General features: G+C 33.7%; 3 protein-coding genes across 3 annotated transcripts in view; 1 reads left to right on the top strand and 2 right to left on the bottom strand.

Moving 5' to 3' along the window:
- Nucleotides 1-2,092, bottom strand: part of LOC127986492 (serine/threonine-protein kinase 10) — a 36,749-nt gene extending 34,657 nt beyond the window's left edge. The window contains exon 1 of the mRNA XM_052588761.1: nucleotides 1,678-2,092. Coding sequence (XP_052444721.1) covers nucleotides 1,678-1,836 — 159 coding nt within the window. The 5' untranslated portion in view covers nucleotides 1,837-2,092. The remainder of the gene's footprint in view (nucleotides 1-1,677) is intronic.
- Nucleotides 2,093-2,330: 238 nt separating this feature from the next.
- On the bottom strand, nucleotides 2,331-3,362 carry LOC127986494 (cytokine-like protein 1). Its single transcript, XM_052588765.1, has 4 exons — nucleotides 3,192-3,362; nucleotides 3,067-3,111; nucleotides 2,670-2,816; nucleotides 2,331-2,522 (listed from the first exon to the last, which is right to left on the bottom strand). The coding sequence occupies exons 1-4, from the start codon at nucleotides 3,345-3,347 to the stop codon at nucleotides 2,463-2,465; spliced, it is 408 nt and encodes a 135-aa protein (XP_052444725.1). The 5' UTR covers nucleotides 3,348-3,362; the 3' UTR covers nucleotides 2,331-2,462.
- A 3,562-nt stretch (nucleotides 3,363-6,924) lies between these two features.
- The window catches only part of LOC127985351 (serine/threonine-protein kinase 32B), a 50,076-nt gene continuing 39,276 nt past the window's right edge, over nucleotides 6,925-17,724 (top strand). The window contains exons 1-4 of the mRNA XM_052587328.1: nucleotides 6,925-7,128; nucleotides 8,280-8,391; nucleotides 11,352-11,407; nucleotides 13,018-13,169. Coding sequence (XP_052443288.1) covers nucleotides 8,340-8,391; nucleotides 11,352-11,407; nucleotides 13,018-13,169 — 260 coding nt within the window. The 5' untranslated portion in view covers nucleotides 6,925-7,128; nucleotides 8,280-8,339. The remainder of the gene's footprint in view (nucleotides 7,129-8,279; nucleotides 8,392-11,351; nucleotides 11,408-13,017; nucleotides 13,170-17,724) is intronic.

The following is a 17,724-nucleotide window of genomic DNA, read 5'->3' on the forward strand; positions in this document are numbered from 1 at the left end:
CTGCAAATATGTGTAAAAACAAAATCCCAGGATGTTGTTTCATTGAGCCACGTGTATCAACATGTCCAGGCAAAAGATCAACAGAACAAGGGATGATCTGATCTGCACTTTGAGATCCTGATCGTGATTAATCTTTACCTAGCAAACAGCCAGAGAAAGCTTGTGTGTTACGACACTTACACAGATGATCAGCGCCAAGATACTGCGCTTGTCTGAGGATTTTCAGGTTTTTAACAAGTTCTTGAGTTACTAAAGGACAAACTTGTGTTCTGTTCTCATTACACAATCACTCTGACATATGTCCTTTCTGTAGAGGAGTCTGCTCAGTGATCATTTGTTTCCTGCACTATTAAAAAGTGTAAGTATGCGAGTGTCAATAAGACAACAAATTGTTTAAATCACTAAATATTACGTTTTCAGAATTACATTTCTATTTAAAAGTGTTTGTGCAAATGTATTTAGTTTGTGCATAAAAAAAAAAAAAAAAAAAAAAAATTTAAAGTGTAAAAATAAACTAGAGATAAATGAGAGTTGCTTAAAATTTCAGAGAATTTCAAAAAGTCCAAAGAAGAATATGTTGATTACAATAATGAGAATGCTCAGAGTTGCATGCTAAAATTATACATTTACAAACTTTACAGTCTCAAAAATAGTTTTTTTATGCATTTATTTTTGTATTTTTCATTTTGGAGGAAGAAATGCCCACGTCATGTTTTCATGAGATTTGACCCATTACAGTATTACTCCACTTCTGAGGTTGTTAAGGTTGTACAGTATTTAACCCCAGTCACCCAGGATGTCACAGCCAATTTAAAACGCCCCATAGTTCACAACACCCTGTTGGGGACAGAAAGGCAGATTCAGCATTTCCTACAGCAGGGTTCCTCTCCGCCTACCGAAACTACAGCACATTCCAGCATCTTCCTACAGTGACTCTGAGTGGCCCCTGAGGGCCCCGGGCCGAACGCATGTGACCTGTCAGGATATCTCAGTGCAATTAACTGTTACCAATCCTAGTTTATTTAAACAGTAGATGATTTCCTTAAGGGTAGCAACACCCCCATTGCTTCATATCACATCAATGCGTATCACCTCCAGCCTCCAGGCATGTTATGACATGAAATACTGAGGTGTGCACAAGTGTCTCTTTATCGGGTCATGAAGTTTTTTATTTATTTATTCATTTTTGTATATATATAACTTAAATATATACACTTTTTTTATACATGTAAAGGAGTTCTAAAACAGAAAATAATAATAATAAGTTTTGAGTTGTACGCGCGTTTTAGATTAAAAAGTGAGCGACAGAAATAATACAGTTCATTGTTTTTGTACATATTATATGTTTTTGTTATGAATCCTATCTGTTTTAACTAAACCGGTAGCCAATTCCTAAAACGTTTTAAAACCCCACTACGCTCAAGGCTTGGTATATGAATATTAATTACGCAAATGACGTTCACTAAACGGGCCTCACTGATTGGCTGGAAAACCGCTGTTGGTAAGCGGAAGCGAATCTTATAGAGGCTTGGCCTATGAATATTAATTACGTTCATTAATATAAACTGAAACGTCAACATGAATGAAAATGGATATTCATGAACTAATCCTTTGCCACGATAGAAGTGGTTTCGTTTCCCTGCCTGTCCCAACAGGTTTATTAAGATCAGAACTCACCTTATAAACTTTCCCGAAAGCGCCATCGCCCAATTCACCGATAATTTCCCAAATGTCGTTTGGATTCACGTCCCGATGAACGTGCTCATACTGTTTGGTTTTCTTCTTCACTTCAATCGTAGGGAGTCGGAGGATCTTGCTGAATTTGGCAAAAGCCATTTTAAATAATAGAGGCAGGTACAAATACTAAAAACACAGATTATGTAGTCAAATAATTAGTTAACTTAAAAAACCGGAAAAAAAGCGTGCGAGCTGAAAACTGTCCAACACTCCACGGAAGTAAACACCTTCATCATTTAAAGAAATAAAATCACATCAAACTGTGACAGACGTGTTCCCCTCCATCCATGAGCATGCGTCCACTGTCAGAGGCGACTGAAGCTCTCTCATGTTCACCTGTTCACTCACTGCTGCGAGAGACGCGAAGCCACGCCCACTGCACGCAACACGACTGGGATTTGTAGTTTTTAAAGCCTACAAACGCGTCATAAATAAATGAACAGCAATCGATTGTAACAAACCATTCAAGCTAATTTTAATTTTAATGGTTGTATTTAAAAATATACATTTTATTAATATAGCCGAGATGTACAAAAAAAGTTTAAAAGTAAAAAAATAAAATAAAAAAAAACCTGATGAACACAACCCCCACCTAGTGGTAATATGTGGCTATTTATTAGAAATCAGAAAACACATCAATATTACACACAGGAAAAAAATTGCATATGTTGAACAGGAGTAATGGGTTCTTTATGATCTAAACTAAAGTGATGTCTGAAGTGATCTCAGCCTCTCCATCCTCTGCGGTGCAATGCTCCACAGTTATCACGAGTAAAAACCAAGTCCTGAAACAGACAAACAGCCCTTTGATGAAACAGGCACCCAGTTAAAGCACACACAAGCAAGAGTTTAAACTTTGTACTGACAGGCAGACAATACATATTAATAGCATAAAAAAATACAATTACATGCGAATAAAACGCTGGACCTACCCCGTGACATTTCTGTGACATGAAGATATAGAGTTGTCTGATCGTATCCCTTAGATTCTTCACTTTCGTGGTGTACGAACATCTCCGTGCTCTCAGTTCGTCCAGCAGAGTCATATACGAGATCATAGTGGGCATCACACAAGCGTTCTGTCACAGGAAATAGAAATGAAAATCCCTGGCAATTAACATCTCTTTTAGCAGACAAATAACGAGGTGACTGGAATATACTGCACACAACTGTCATTAAATCAATGCCACAATGCAAAACAATTAAACAACTGGTCCTAAGAGTATGCATGACCTTTTTGCCTAAAATCTGAATGTCAACATTATTTTCCACTGTATGCAAGCTCTGTGTCTTAAACGCTGAGCGCATGAGTGACAGGTAGATACTCACGTGAACGTCGATGTAGAGGTTGGGCAGGTGCGCTGTGCATCTGTACTGTAACATAAAGCACATCACAGTAGATGACATCAGTGTTTGGGTGTTGGGCTCACCTCAGCTCAGTGTGCTGGACTTACAGTGTCGTAGTCAGTTTTGATCTGGGCCGCTGTCTGGGTGATCTCCATCCCCATGGCCAGCACTTTGGAGTAACAGGTGGGTGGGATGGGGTACGGTTGAGCCCTGAGCCCCGTCACCGTCAGCCCAAGCAGCACAAGCAGTGTGGGAGCGAGCATGCTGTCTACTGTCTGTGAAGAGCACTGCTGCATTTATACACCACCACACACTCAAACATCTTGTGCTCATTACAGAAGACCACATGATTTACAGTATCAATCAGTTACACTGGAATTCACATCACATTCCTCTGAGCCAAGCGTTTTCCTGAATATGCAAAAAAAAAAAAAAACATTTTATCATATTTGACCTTGGAGCACAAAACCAGTCTTAAGTGTCAACTTTTAGAAATTGAGATGTATGCATCATCTGAAAGCTGAATAAGTCATCTTTTCATTGATGTGTGGTTGTTAGGAGGACAGTATTTGTCAGAGATGCAACTATTTGAAAATCTGGAATCTGAGGGAGCAAAAAAAATCATCTTTAAAGTCGTTCAAATGAAGTTCTTAGCAATGCATATTACTAATCAAAACATAGGTTTTAATATATTTACAGTAGAAAATTACAAAATATCTTAATGGAACATGATCTTTACTTAATATCCTAATGATTTTTGGAATAAAAGAAAAATGGACAATTTCGACCTATAGGCAAGTCATACAGTGCATAAATGAAACCACTCAGATTTCAGTTTGATATATTTACGGTAGGAAATGTACAAAATATCTTCATGATCTTTCCTTAATATCCTAATGAATCCAAAAGTCTCCATAATTGTAGAAACACTAATCAATTAATTAACTAATACAATTAAATGAAAATGTATATTTATGTATGTTTTAATGATTGACATAATTCTGGATGTGCTGACAAGCATTTATGCTAATATATATATATATATATATATATATATATATATATATATATATATATATATATATATATATATATATATATATATATATATATATATATATATATATATATATATATATATATAACTTGACATATTAAATCATATTTATGTAATCTAAATATAGTTTAGTACATTTAACTATATTAACTTTAAATGTAATATCAAATACTGCAGTTCAAATTATAATCAAGTACTTTGCATGTGCTTTAGTCAACACATCAGATTGAGTGTAGCTACTTAAATAGAACATCATTAAACATATGATTTAAATGAACTCTGAAGTAAAACTTTTAAAATGACAATATTACAAAAGTGCACTTCTGTGTTAGAAAACATTAAAGTGACATAAAAGTAGTTTATTTAATTGTAAATACACTTTTAGGATTTGAAGTATGGATTCAGTAGAATGAAGCATGCTTCTTTTTTCATGAGGGTTTTGTGACAAAAGTTGTTTTCCTAAAAACAAGGCAGCTTTGTCTGCAGCACCTTCATTCAGCAGCCATCGAGGCTTTGTGCATGTGATATAAGCTTAATAACAAAACAAATGAACTGTATAAATGACACATATCTGCAGTCTTCTTGATGCATTTAACACGAGTCATCACATACAGTGAATACAGGCTCGATAGAATAAGAGCCAGAGATGTCCTGGAGAGAACTATCTACAAACTAGAAAATACATATTTTCAAGACAAAAATGCTGAAAAAAAAAGCCTTTTTTTAGATTTTAAAAATCCTTCAAGTTTGAATGCTATATAGCAATGCATCTAAATATTATTGAGAAGCCAAATCTGATTATTCTGTCACATAATCTGCAGGAAAACACATGTAAAAACTGAACGCAACTAAATAAAAGGAGACTGAAGTTGAGTCGTGTGTCTCTAGATGGCAGCATAACGACTCCAGCAGATTTATTAGTGTGCTCTCCTCCTGAATAAACCACACTTCTCTCATTTAACAAAGACAGCAGCTCATCAGTTTAACTGTGCAGTGTTCTGTGTGTAATCAGGGAGAGGTGAGCAGTGTGTTTGTAAAAGAGCAGTGTGTGCATCAGGAGTGTGATGGCTGGATTCTGGGAGATCCTAAACAGGATTTCACTTTGGAGACTGATGACCCAGAGCAAATTCATTACTGCCTCGTGCCTAAAGACCAGACACATAAATAAATAAATATAACATAATATATTTATATGCAAAAAAATCCATGGCATTGTCCTACACTTACACAAGTTTGGTCTACAATGAATGATGTGGCTATATTCTATTTTATTTTATTATATTTTTACAATTACTGTATAATTACAATTATACATGCTAACGCACACTTTGGGTTGACTGTCTGTCTATCTACTGATGAAAACAATTGCATATTTTTTAATCATAAAATAAAATTTACCATGAAAAAAAAAACACTGAATTAAAAGGGAAATTTTGACGTTTTATTTTTTTATATACATTACAAAAATATACTCTGAAAAATAATTAAAGAATTAGCAGTGTAAGCAGCATTTCACAAAAAGTATTTCAGCAAAAAGTGCTGATTTTGTCCCGAATATCACGAGTTTAAATGTGATTTTATTAAACAACAGTTAAGTAAAAAAAAAAATATATATATATATACATATATATATATATATATATATATATATATATATATATATATATATATATATATATATATAATACTGTATTAGATTTTAAACGCAATATTTTCGTTTTGATCAACTCTGCAGAGAAAATATTAGCTTAAAGCCATTGCAGAACTGTCTTGTGTCTCCGAGCAAACACAACAGGTGTTCAGTTTCTGAGTGAATCCTAGTTCTGAAAGAATCAATGATTCAACAACAGATTCATAAAGTGAGCCGTTTACGTCATTTAGAATGAATCACCCGTTTGAACGAATCAATGAATGAATGACTCATAAAGACATTTCCCGCCACCTGCTGGCAGTTTTAGTTTCATATTTAGAGTTTAATTAAGTTGAAAAGAAAGAAAGTAACTTTTTGAACAAAAATACTGAAATCTTTCTTAAATGATCCTCTTTTATTTTGTATAGCTTATGCTGGGCCATTGTAGCAAACAATATATTTTAAATATGTCTTACTAAAGCTACAATGTGTAATGTCTTCACGGAACTTTATCATTTAACACAATAATGGCTTTTAATGATCTTTTGTGCGTAGCTAATTTCACACTCAAATTTAATCTGCGATTATATTAACCTAACTCAATTAATTAATCGACACACCATGACTTTAATTCGATTTTCTAAATTTGACAGCCCTAACTACAATATATATCATAATACCATGAATTTTGGATCATGAACACTAGTAAAATTACCAAAACTAAACTTGGCCTGTCATAAAAGGTTAAATAATCTATTACTTTTAAGAGACAGTGCACTTTATATAATAACATGAAAATACAACTTTCTATTGTTTGTTTTCCACATGATTTTTTTATTATTATTATTATTATTATTATTATTTTATTTAATTTTTTTTTTTTGCAAATTGGTCACAGGAAATTGATGAAAGTGTTTATTTTTTTATTTTCATTATTATTATTTTATATATATAGATTTATAATCCATTATAAACATGAACATTATGCATTAAACATTTTGTTACTCTTTAAAATGCATTAAAAAAAAAAAAAGGAATTCTTGAATAAATGAATAAAAGCCTCTGGGGACAGCAGCGTGCAAACAGAACTATATGAACCACACTATGCATGAATAGATGAACACTTTCCTCATCCTCCTCACATCAGGTGTGTGCACACGCGTTACGGTGCTTCTGTTCAGCAGCTGAGGACGTGAGCGCGCGAGACGTGTGTGTTCTGCATCAGTGTGTCACTGACTCCGGCTCTGCCAGGATCTCCTCTCAGCACTGCGGCGAGCACAACTTGTGTGGGATAGTCTCAGACTTACACTGCACCATCGCGTGCTCGAGCATTTCAACCCTCCTGCCATATAAAGCGGTAAGAGCCTGATTTATGATCATTTTATTATGTACGGAGTTCAGCTGCAGCTCTATACAACTCTTTATGCTACTGTAAACAAATAACCAATAAACAACGTGTATGTATATGTCTAGTATGACTTGCACACTGTCCTATTTAGTACTATTAAAAGTATTTTAATAGGGGCAAGTTGTCACTTTTTATGCAGATATATGTGTGTGTGTGTGTGTATATATATATATATATATACATGTAGATAGATAGATAGATAGATAGATAGATAGATATACACTTTATTTAAGGACAAATTCTCATTATTAACTAGCATTGCATATTACTAGCATATTGGCTACTTATAAATCACATATTAATTTATTATTTTTATACTAACTATTAATTTTTTGCCAATTTCTTGTGTGGACATATCTTAAAAAAAAAAAGAGAGAGAGAGAGAGAAAATTTATTTTCTGCGAGAGTATCTAGTCCATTTATGAAATATTAGAATTGAATATTTCACATTACATATATACATACATACATATATATATATATATATATATATATATATATATATATATATATATATATATATATATATATATATATATATATATTTGGCTTTTGATAAATTATGAAACACAAAACAGTTCATGTTTTAGCTAGCAGAAATGAATTAAAGCTAACACTTTATTTTGGGGTCTCTTAACTAGTTTCTTATTAGCATGCATGTTACTAGAATATTAGCCATTTATTAGTAATAATTAAGCACATATTAATGCCTTATTCTACTTTCCCAATCCTACTCAACACCTAAATTTAACAACTATCCTACTAACTATTAATAAGCATCAAATTAGAGGTTTATTGAGGGGAAAAGTAGTTAACAGTGAATTAATGTTCCCTATTCTGAACTGTTACCGAATTGATGAACTGTATTAAACAGCACCAACAAACACAGCGAAGCATTTAGACAGTTCTGGTCTACACTGAAAACAATCTATATAATGTAGCAGCACTATTCCAACAAAACTCATTTTATCGTTGAAAAGCTAAATAATGGCAATTTTTAAAGGAATAATTGCAAGTTAGCACTTTATACAGAACATAACCTCTTCTGTAGAAACCATGCATCTGTAGCCTCACTCTTCACTCTGTCCATTCTTCAACAGAGACATTAACCCTTACTAACAAACGCCGGGGATGTCTCTAGTTTAACCTCTTCAGGAGTCATGGGACTCGGTCAGTCCAGCAGGACACCGGTCAGGGACGACCCACAGGAGGGTGAGTGTGTTCAGGAACAACAAAACAAGAACTACATGAGCACGCTTTTCTTTTGATTCCTTCACCCAAACTTATTACTGTTAAAATGATTTATTTAAACATACAAACAAGTAGGTGGGTAGTTTATTTAATGATGAAGTATGTGATTTTTTTTAATGTTAAAAGACTGAAACTGTTCTTATAAAAACATTTATTTGTTCGAGCATCCCAGTAGCATGAGTTTGGTGCAGGACTGTCTTTATGAGTGTCGAGGGAAGACAAAATATGCCAAAAATGAAATTCTGTCATCATTTACACCTGCTATGTTGTTTAAAATCTCTTTGACTTCCATGATGCACAAATTAAGAAACTCAGCAGAATGTCTGCTCTTTTCCGTACAATGAAAGGATACAGTAATCAGGGACAGTCAACCTATAAAAAAGACCAAAAAAACACAATTTAATATTATGATGAAGAGATAATGCATGATGTGCATTAAATGTGGAGACAAAGAACCAATCAGAATCGAGTATTCAGACTGACACTACAGTAAAATCGGTAGACCGATATATTCTTATCTGTATCATGATATAGACTCAAGTCAAACTCTTTCTTTTTGTGTAATGAAGTTGATCATTTTCCCCAAGCTGTGTCTTGTAACCAATCACAACACGCCATGTAGTACGTTTTAATGCAAGTAAAATGTATTTATGCACAATGATTTAATAATCCTGACACAAGGACAATTGTTTTTGAGATTGAGATTGCTCACTTTCAAACAGGATTTTTCCAAAGTAAACCCAGATCAGAGGATCTTAGTTGTTGACTGCAGACAGTCATTTACTGAGGTTTTCATAAATGTGTGTGTATGAGTAAAGGAAAGAGATGGGCCATCACAGGTACAGTTATAGCAATAGCAGAATGGCCCATTTATAAAGCAATCTTATGGTTGTACAACAGAGCACACAGAGACTTCATAAAACAAGCAACTGTTAAACCACATCTTTACATATCCTCACGAACATGGGAGTAATGCTTGTATATGTGAAAACACCTTCACAATGTAGGTGTGTTGTGTGTGTAGATCTTTTGTCAATCTGATACAAAATTAGCTTTTGGAAAAAATATGATAAATACAAAACATCCATTAAACCAAATCTAAATCATGTTTGAACAGCCAAAAGAAAACAGAACTAATTTAACAAACATTACACGAATCCAAAACATGTCTGAAAAGTTAAATAAATATATAAGTAAATGTATGAAACAAATCCAAAACGTGTCGGAAAAAAAAAATCTGAAAAGTTAAAACAAAACAAACACACAAAAATATAAAATCCATGAAATAAAATCTGAATGAAAACAGCTAAAGTGAGTGAATAATGTTAGAGACGGTTCAGACTGGTTCAGACTAATAAACAGCACGGCCTTATAGTCTTATTATACTCTGTTTCCCAGAGCTCAGAATAATATTACGTTTAAACTCTGATGAGATCTGTTTTATTGTTTGCCATGTGAAAATATGTAAGTTTGCTTAGAAAAGTCATGCAGAAGATGCAAAATGTAATGAATAATTTTTGTCCTTTCCAAGCAAAACTAATAATTAAACAGCACTGATGGAGAGAAAAACCTTACCTGCATTTCTGCGCACGTGTGGGTTTATGAAGGTCTTGACATTTAAAGAAGAGCTTGTTCAACTTTTTATTAAGAGTTTGAGATCGTCAGGCATTTTTGAAGCCTTGATTCTTTGGTAATTGGTATGGACTCTGTGATAGGAGTTAGTTGTTAGAGATGGGGCATTTACTATTTAGGACAGGAAGGAATAATTCAATATGAATAAATATACATTCTTTATGTTGCTTTTCAACTGTGTCCCTGATTTTGGAAACACTTTCAGATATTTCTAAAAGCATTTATTCTTGATATGTTTAATCATTCATATAAAAATATAGATTTGTAGATACCCCCCCCCCCCCCCAGTTTAAGTAGCAAGTAGTTATTGAATGTAGTATCGTGCAGTACTTGTGTTAGTACACAAGTTGACACTATAAAAAAATATGTATATATATATTATGGTAACACTTTAGAATAGGTAACACTTGTTAACTATTAACTACGACATTTCTCTCAATAAATTCTTAATTTGCTGGTTATTAATAGTTAGTAAGGTAGTTGTTAAGTTTAGGTATTGGGTAAGATTATGGATGTAGAATAAGGTCAAGTAGAATAAGGGATTAATATGTTCTTAATTAGCATTAATACATGGCTAATAATCTAGTAATATGCATGCTTATAAGCAACTAATAAGTGTTACCTATTAAAGTGCTACCCAAATGGTATATTCACCTAACAGAACCTCTATAATGTTCTTTCTTCATGCTTTGTGTTGTTTGCATCTATTTAGAAGATGTTTATTTTATTTTTTGGCGTTTCCTGAAATTTGTGCCAGTTAGACTGTAAGAATTTTGAGGAAACTCTTGCCATTTTTCTGTTCAAAATGCAACATAAAAACTGTGAGCATGCTATCTGAGTGTGAGACTTCTGATATAAAATACAATGATCATCGCTGGTCACTGACCAACAGAAGTAGGGACCATCGAGTAGCAGCCATCAAGCTGTAATTGCTGCTGACAGTGTACTTTAGACTGACTTGGACTGCAGTTTCAGATAGACGAGCTGTGAGAGCAGAGAGATGGGACGCGGTTCATTCACAGGTCACACGATGAGTTTGGATGCATTAGATGAGGAGTGAGATTCAGCTAAAAATGTCTTTTGGTGCAAACTAAAACACATCATGCATTAATTTTGCAAACTGCACACCTGCTTCAATCAGATGTCCCTGTGTGTGTGTGTGTGTGTGTGTGTGTATGTGTGTGTGTGTGTGTGTGTGTGTGTTCTACAGAAGAAAATAAAGATTATCTTGTAATTTCATTGGTGTAATATACTGTACACTAATATATTTATTTATTGTCTCTCCACAGTCAACTTTGACCACTTTCAGATCTTGAGAGCCATTGGTAAAGGCAGTTTTGGAAAAGTAAGTTTTGCTTTATATTTACCACATAAACACAACAAAACAAATTAAAGCAGATGGTACTGAGTCCAAAGTGAATCTTTGATGATCTTCATTGATTCTGATGATACTGAACTCAAGAATATGTATGTCAGTTAGACTTAAGAATTTACTACTATATTGACTTGATAGTATGGCAAGCCAACTGTTAACGTCTATTAATGCCCAATATTCAGTATGTTTAAATTCTTCAGCCAATGTTTTATTCTGGGATTCTGTCTTTGTTGACTCTCCATTAGAAGTTTAAGTAAAAAACTCCAGTCATTTTAACCATAAAAGGGGAACATTTGTTTTTTAAAAACTGCATTATCCATTATGCTGTGAAAATAATTCTACCAATCAGGGAGTTGTGGACAGCAAATCAAGCCAGAAGAGATCTTTAGCTCTGCCCAACCCATCAAGCACAGTAAATTATGTATATAGCAGTTGTTCAGCTGACTCTTAAAGGGCCTAAGTTAAGACCCACTAGAACTGAAGAAGTACTGTGCCATCTTAAAACGACCATGCATATCAAGATTTTAGAAAAGGTCGTTTTATCCCAGTTAATGTCAAATTTCAGCTGGGTTTTAGGGAGTAGGTCACAGCACAAAGTCTGCACTTCTGAGAGTTTTAAAAATGATCTTCATATAATCAGCGATTCAGGTAATTCTGCAGCTCTGATTTAACATGATTTGAGTGCAGCTTTTGATACAATAGACCACGTGATTCTCATAAAGAGCTTATCTTTCCAATAGAGCATTCTCACTGAAGTATGGTGACTTTGTTTCAACAAACAGCTCCAATAACCTGTGGGGTTCCTCAGGGTTCTGTTGTTGGCCCTGTTTTATTTTCCTTGTACGTGCTGCCTCTGGGCTCATGTATTACCATCTGTATGCCGTTGTTATACACATTTAATGGCCTAGTGGTTAGAGAGTTTGAATATAGGCCTTTAACTTCAATTAATAAGTTGCTTCTGACTATTCCACAAACTCATTTAAAATGTAAAGGGTGTCAGGACTTTGCTCTTGCCGATCAGAGGATTTGGAATAGTCTACTACACATTTAAAGCTGTTGTTAAAAGTTACTTCTTGTCATTAGTCTTTAAGGAGTTGATGTAGTATATGTTGTTTTTAGTTGGATTGTTTTGTATGTAGATGTATGCTGATTGTACAGCACTTTGGTCTGCAGTTTACTAACTTTAGTCAGTCACACTAAAGGGTGAAAAAAAATTAAATATAAAGAAAATCATCTTTAAAGTTGTTCAGATGAAGTTCTTAGCAATGCTAATCAAAAATTAAGTTTTGATATATTTATGGTAGGAAATTTACAAAATATTTTCATGGAACATGATCTCTACTTAATATCCTAATGATTTTTGACATAAAAGAAAAATCTATAATTTTAACCCATACAATGTATTGTTGGCTATTGCTACAAATATATCTGTGTTACTTATGACTGCTTTGTGCTGGAACTATATATACAGACTTTAAACACTTTTTTTATTATTATCTTTGTGTCTACTAATAAGAATTTTAAGTTACATGTTAAGGTAAAATATCTAATGGAAAAATGCATGCAATTTTTTTTTTCAGGTATGCATTGTCCAGAAAAAGGACACAAAGAAAATGTACGCCATGAAGTATATGAACAAACTCAAGTGCGTGGAGCGCAATGAAGTGCGCAATGTCTTCAAAGAGCTCCAGATCATGCAGAACCTGGAGCATCCGTTCCTGGTCAATTTCTGGTGAGTTTCTCGCTGTCATTAAGTGATTCATCAGTGCTATACAAAATAACCTTGAATATTAACCTGTACAGTTATTCAGTTTGTATGATGTGATCAGAAACATGACCTTGTGATGTTTCAACAGCGTATAAGTAGCTGACTATGGATCAACTAAAGATGAATATATAATGAACTTTAACTTTAATGGTCACAACCCAAACTTATCACAACTTTCTTTTATTTTTCTCAGCAATACATTTAATGAATTTAAAAACAAAAGATGGCACTTTAATTAATTTGAAAGCCTAATAGATGTAGAATGGAATCTGTATGTTATGAACTGCATGTTAGCTCGCTTATTTTGTTTAAGAATATAATTTATATATTAATATTATAATTTTAAAGTTGAAATGTTTTTTCTTACAAGAAACTATGCTATTAACCACAGGTCGAGAGCTGCAGTTCCAATCGCACAACTATGCAATGCTCTTTGCGATTGTTTTTTGAAGGAAGTCAAAAACAACAATAGCTTTTATCATTAACCAATGCAGTAAAATAACTGGCAATATTCAACAGTTTCAAACGATTCTCTGAGCAGCATTCAGATATAGCACTAGTCTTTGCATCACAACTTAAAAAGAAAGCCTTATTACTTTTAATGAGATGTAGACAGGCCAGCTGAGACCACAGCCTTCTTTATATTTAAAGAGAAGAGCTCTCAGACTTCCTTCAGTCGAGTGTGTTTCCCTTAAGACTTCTGAATTATCTTCTGAAAATACCAGAGGATAGCATTTAGCCTGCAGTTTTCTCATCTGAAAGCCAATGCACTTGATTAGCACACATGTGTAGATGTATTCTGATTGCATTTTGTCATTTAAACTGGCTGTAAGAGGCCCTAAGTGCACTCAAGGGGAATCACTCTTTTGTCAGCAGTGTGCTTGTGCATGAAGTATAGCTTGATGAAGTGGGCTCACACCTTATGCTTTCTCAGCACCGTGCTGTAATTTGGTCCCTCTTTGACAACGGACAAATAACGCCTGTCAATCAAAGCGCAGTTTAAAATCGATGTGACACGAGTCACGGTGGCATCCTAAGCAGGTTTTCATGCCATCACTTTTCCCTGTCATTAGTAATTTATTAGATGTGTTCTTCTGCAATAGTGCAGGATCTCAGTGATGCCCTCAAATACGAATCAAACCGCCTCGAAGCCTCATTAGAGGATGAAAAATTCATGCCAAACTTAAAACCTTTTGTTTTTTGCAGTTTCACACCAAAGGCAGGATTATTATTGTGGTAACACTTTAGAATAGGAAACACTTACTCGATATTTACTATGTCTTAAACCTTAATAAATTCCTAGATTGCTGCTTATTAATAGTTAGTAAGATAGTTTTTAAAGTTTAGGTAGGATTAAGAAATTAGAATAAGGCATTAATATGTGCTTAATTAGTACTAATGAATGGCTAATATTCTAGTAATCATCATGCTAATAAGCAACTAGACCCTAAAATAAAGTGTTACCATTATTGTTAATTGAAACTAAAACCATAAATCAAAAACATTTCATTACTTATAGATATGAACTTAAAACAACAACAACAACAACAAAATGTGACCTCATTAACGATTATATATCGCTTATAAATGATAATATACAAAATGAATAGTACTTAGTAAGACTGATGTGGATTTTTCTTAATTGGTGAAATGTGCTTGTGAAAAAAATATGATCAGAATATCTTCTTGCCTAATAATAATGCGTACACTGTATATAAACATGACAAAATAAGTAAATGAATAAATACTACAACTTCAACTTAAAAAAAGAAAGAAAAGAAAACAGAAGCAACTAAATGAGCAACAGTACATTTTTGACAAAAGTATGAGATTTGTCATTAATTAAAATAAATCACTGCACTTTGAGCTCAATATATTGGCCATTTAACGCTTAAAATATAGTTTTTATAGTTGTATTTCTATAGCACTTCAGTAAAAAGTGTTTACCTGCAGAGTAGAGAGTTGTTTATTTTATTAAGAGAGCAAAATACATCAGTTTAGCCTATAGGTGACCTGAAGGTGACCAGCAATGTTTTAATGTCAGCTGTCTAAAATAACATCACTGCATATTAATACTGTAGAGTCTCCTTATAAAGTCTGAGACCGTTCCCATCCCGTCTCTTGAAACATTAAGCAGTGAGATGAGAACATCTGCAGATTGTTGTTATGTTGCTCATAAAGCCTCAGGCTGTCCTATTTGTGTCCACACAGAGTGTATGACAGACTCGTGTCGAGTTCAGTCTCTGACAGATGGACATTTCCTGGGATCAGAGTAAAGCAGGACGCTTAAAAAGGCTTTTCTGTTCTCCTACATTAATTCCTGCATTGAGAACGTCCACTTCCCTAGTCCTTCATGACTATTATCTACACCCTTGTGAAAAAGAAGTATACTTCAGCATACTCAAAGTACTTCTGAAATAATATACTTAACCTAATAGACTTAAGTGCATGCAATGTTTTTGGAAGATTATTTAATTACATGTTTTTAAAAAAACTACAGTTAAAATTATAATCAAGTACATGTGCTTTAGTATGTTAGTGAACATCAAAATAAGTGTATTTCTTTAAAGCATGACAAATGTTTATTAAAACTTGATTTCAAATATACTTTAAATTTTTTTAAAGCGCTCTTCTAAACTTGTACTTAAGTATCTTAAGAGACATGAAAGATTAGGGTTTTTTTTTCAACTGCTTAGACACAGTCTTTACTTGTCTCACAATTTCTGAAAGCTGACACTCAAACAGCAGAAGCATGCACCAAATCTGCAAAACCATACACTCATTCTCCGCCTTTGACTCTGTTTTAAATTTCATAAAACACTTTTTGCAAAACACAACACACAATTCGACTGTGATATTTTGAATGCAGTGCTACATTTAGCAAGAAATCTGTGTCATTTTGCATTTTGTTTGCAATTCTTGGATTTGTGTGTAAAGTTAAAAAAAGAGGCAGTTTTCAAAATGTGGTTAAGCTGTTGAATAAATATGTTATTACAAGGATTTGTAGATGAGTAAAGGTAAAAAAAGAAAAGCATTTATGTAAAAAAAAAAAGATAACTTTTGTAACAATATACACTACCCTTCAAAATCTTAAGGTCAGTAATATTTTTCTTTCTTCTTTTGAAAGAAATTATCATTTTATTCAGCAAGGATGTGTTGAATTGGTAAAAAAAAGTGATAGACCCATTGTTAGAAAAAAATTCTGATGAATCCTTTTTATTCATCAAATAATCCTCAAAACAGTATAACAGGTTCCAAAAAATATTAAGCAGCACAACAGTTTCCAAAAATCATCATATTTTCATGATTTCTGAAGATCATGTGACACTGAACACTGGAGGAATGATGCTGAAAATACAGCGGAGCATCACAGAAATAAATTACATTTGAAAGTATATTAAAATAGAAAATTTTAAATAGTTTTGAATTGTATTCATATTTTACAATGTTGCTGTTTTATTTGATGTATTTTTGATCAAATAAATGAAGCCTTGATGAGCAGAAGAGACTCTAAAAAGACATTACAAATATTATTCCCAAACTTCTGAACTGCTGTTTGTGTCTGTGTGTGTGTGTGTGTGTGTGTGTGTGTGTGTGTGTGTGTGTGTGTGTGGGTTTGTTTGTTTGTCTGGGTTCCAGCATGATGACGAGACAACCCTGTCTTTGTGAGAGCTCTGTTAACCAGTCATTTTTCAGATATGAATGGAAGGGCACATAAGCAGGCAGCAAGTATGTAAAATCAATGCTGCTTTGCTGAATGGTTTTTCAAATGAGTGTAAAATTAGTGTTTGCTGATGTAGAGCTCCTGGGAGTGTCAGACATTGATTGACCGATGGGTTACTGAAGCCACAAGCAGAACAAGCTCAGACCTGCCAGTGGGAGATCTTTCTCTGAAACAAGCAAACAGCAAATTACCTTAAGTGCTTTTCTATGACTGAGGTTTGGTACTTTCGCTTGCTTTGGCTTTATGACCTTAAATAATAGCTCAACAAGTCTTCTTTCCTTTGTTGACATTTTATAAGCTGGAAGCTGGAAATTTGGGTGAGACATATTCCCTTTTTAAAGGGGATTAAAAATGAAAACGTACTCCCCCTCAGTCCATCCAATATGTATTTTGTTTCTTCATCAGATTTGGAGAAATGTGTCATTTCATCAATTGCTCGACAATCCTATGCAGTGAATGGGTGCCGTCAGAATGAGAGTCCAAACAGCTGATAAAGACTTCGTAATAATCCACACTACTTGAAAAGACAAAATCCTAATCCTTAATAATGCTTCCTGCATTGAAAAATCTGGTCTGAATCAGGAGAGAAATCTGCACATTCAAGCACCGTTTACAAGCCAAAGCAGTCCAAAACAGCTCTAAACATATATGTAGCTGGACTTTGATGTGAGAGACAAAAGGAGATAGGATCTTTAGGATCTTAATTAGAATTCTATAACATAATTTGGTCAAAAATGTATCAGTGTTAGTGTAAAAAACACCTTTTTAAACCTGTCAAAATCAGTTATGTTTTCA

Source organism: Carassius gibelio, chromosome B21 (assembly GCF_023724105.1).
Source record: "Carassius gibelio isolate Cgi1373 ecotype wild population from Czech Republic chromosome B21, carGib1.2-hapl.c, whole genome shotgun sequence".
In the NCBI taxonomy this organism is placed as follows: Eukaryota; Metazoa; Chordata; class Actinopteri; order Cypriniformes; family Cyprinidae; genus Carassius; species Carassius gibelio.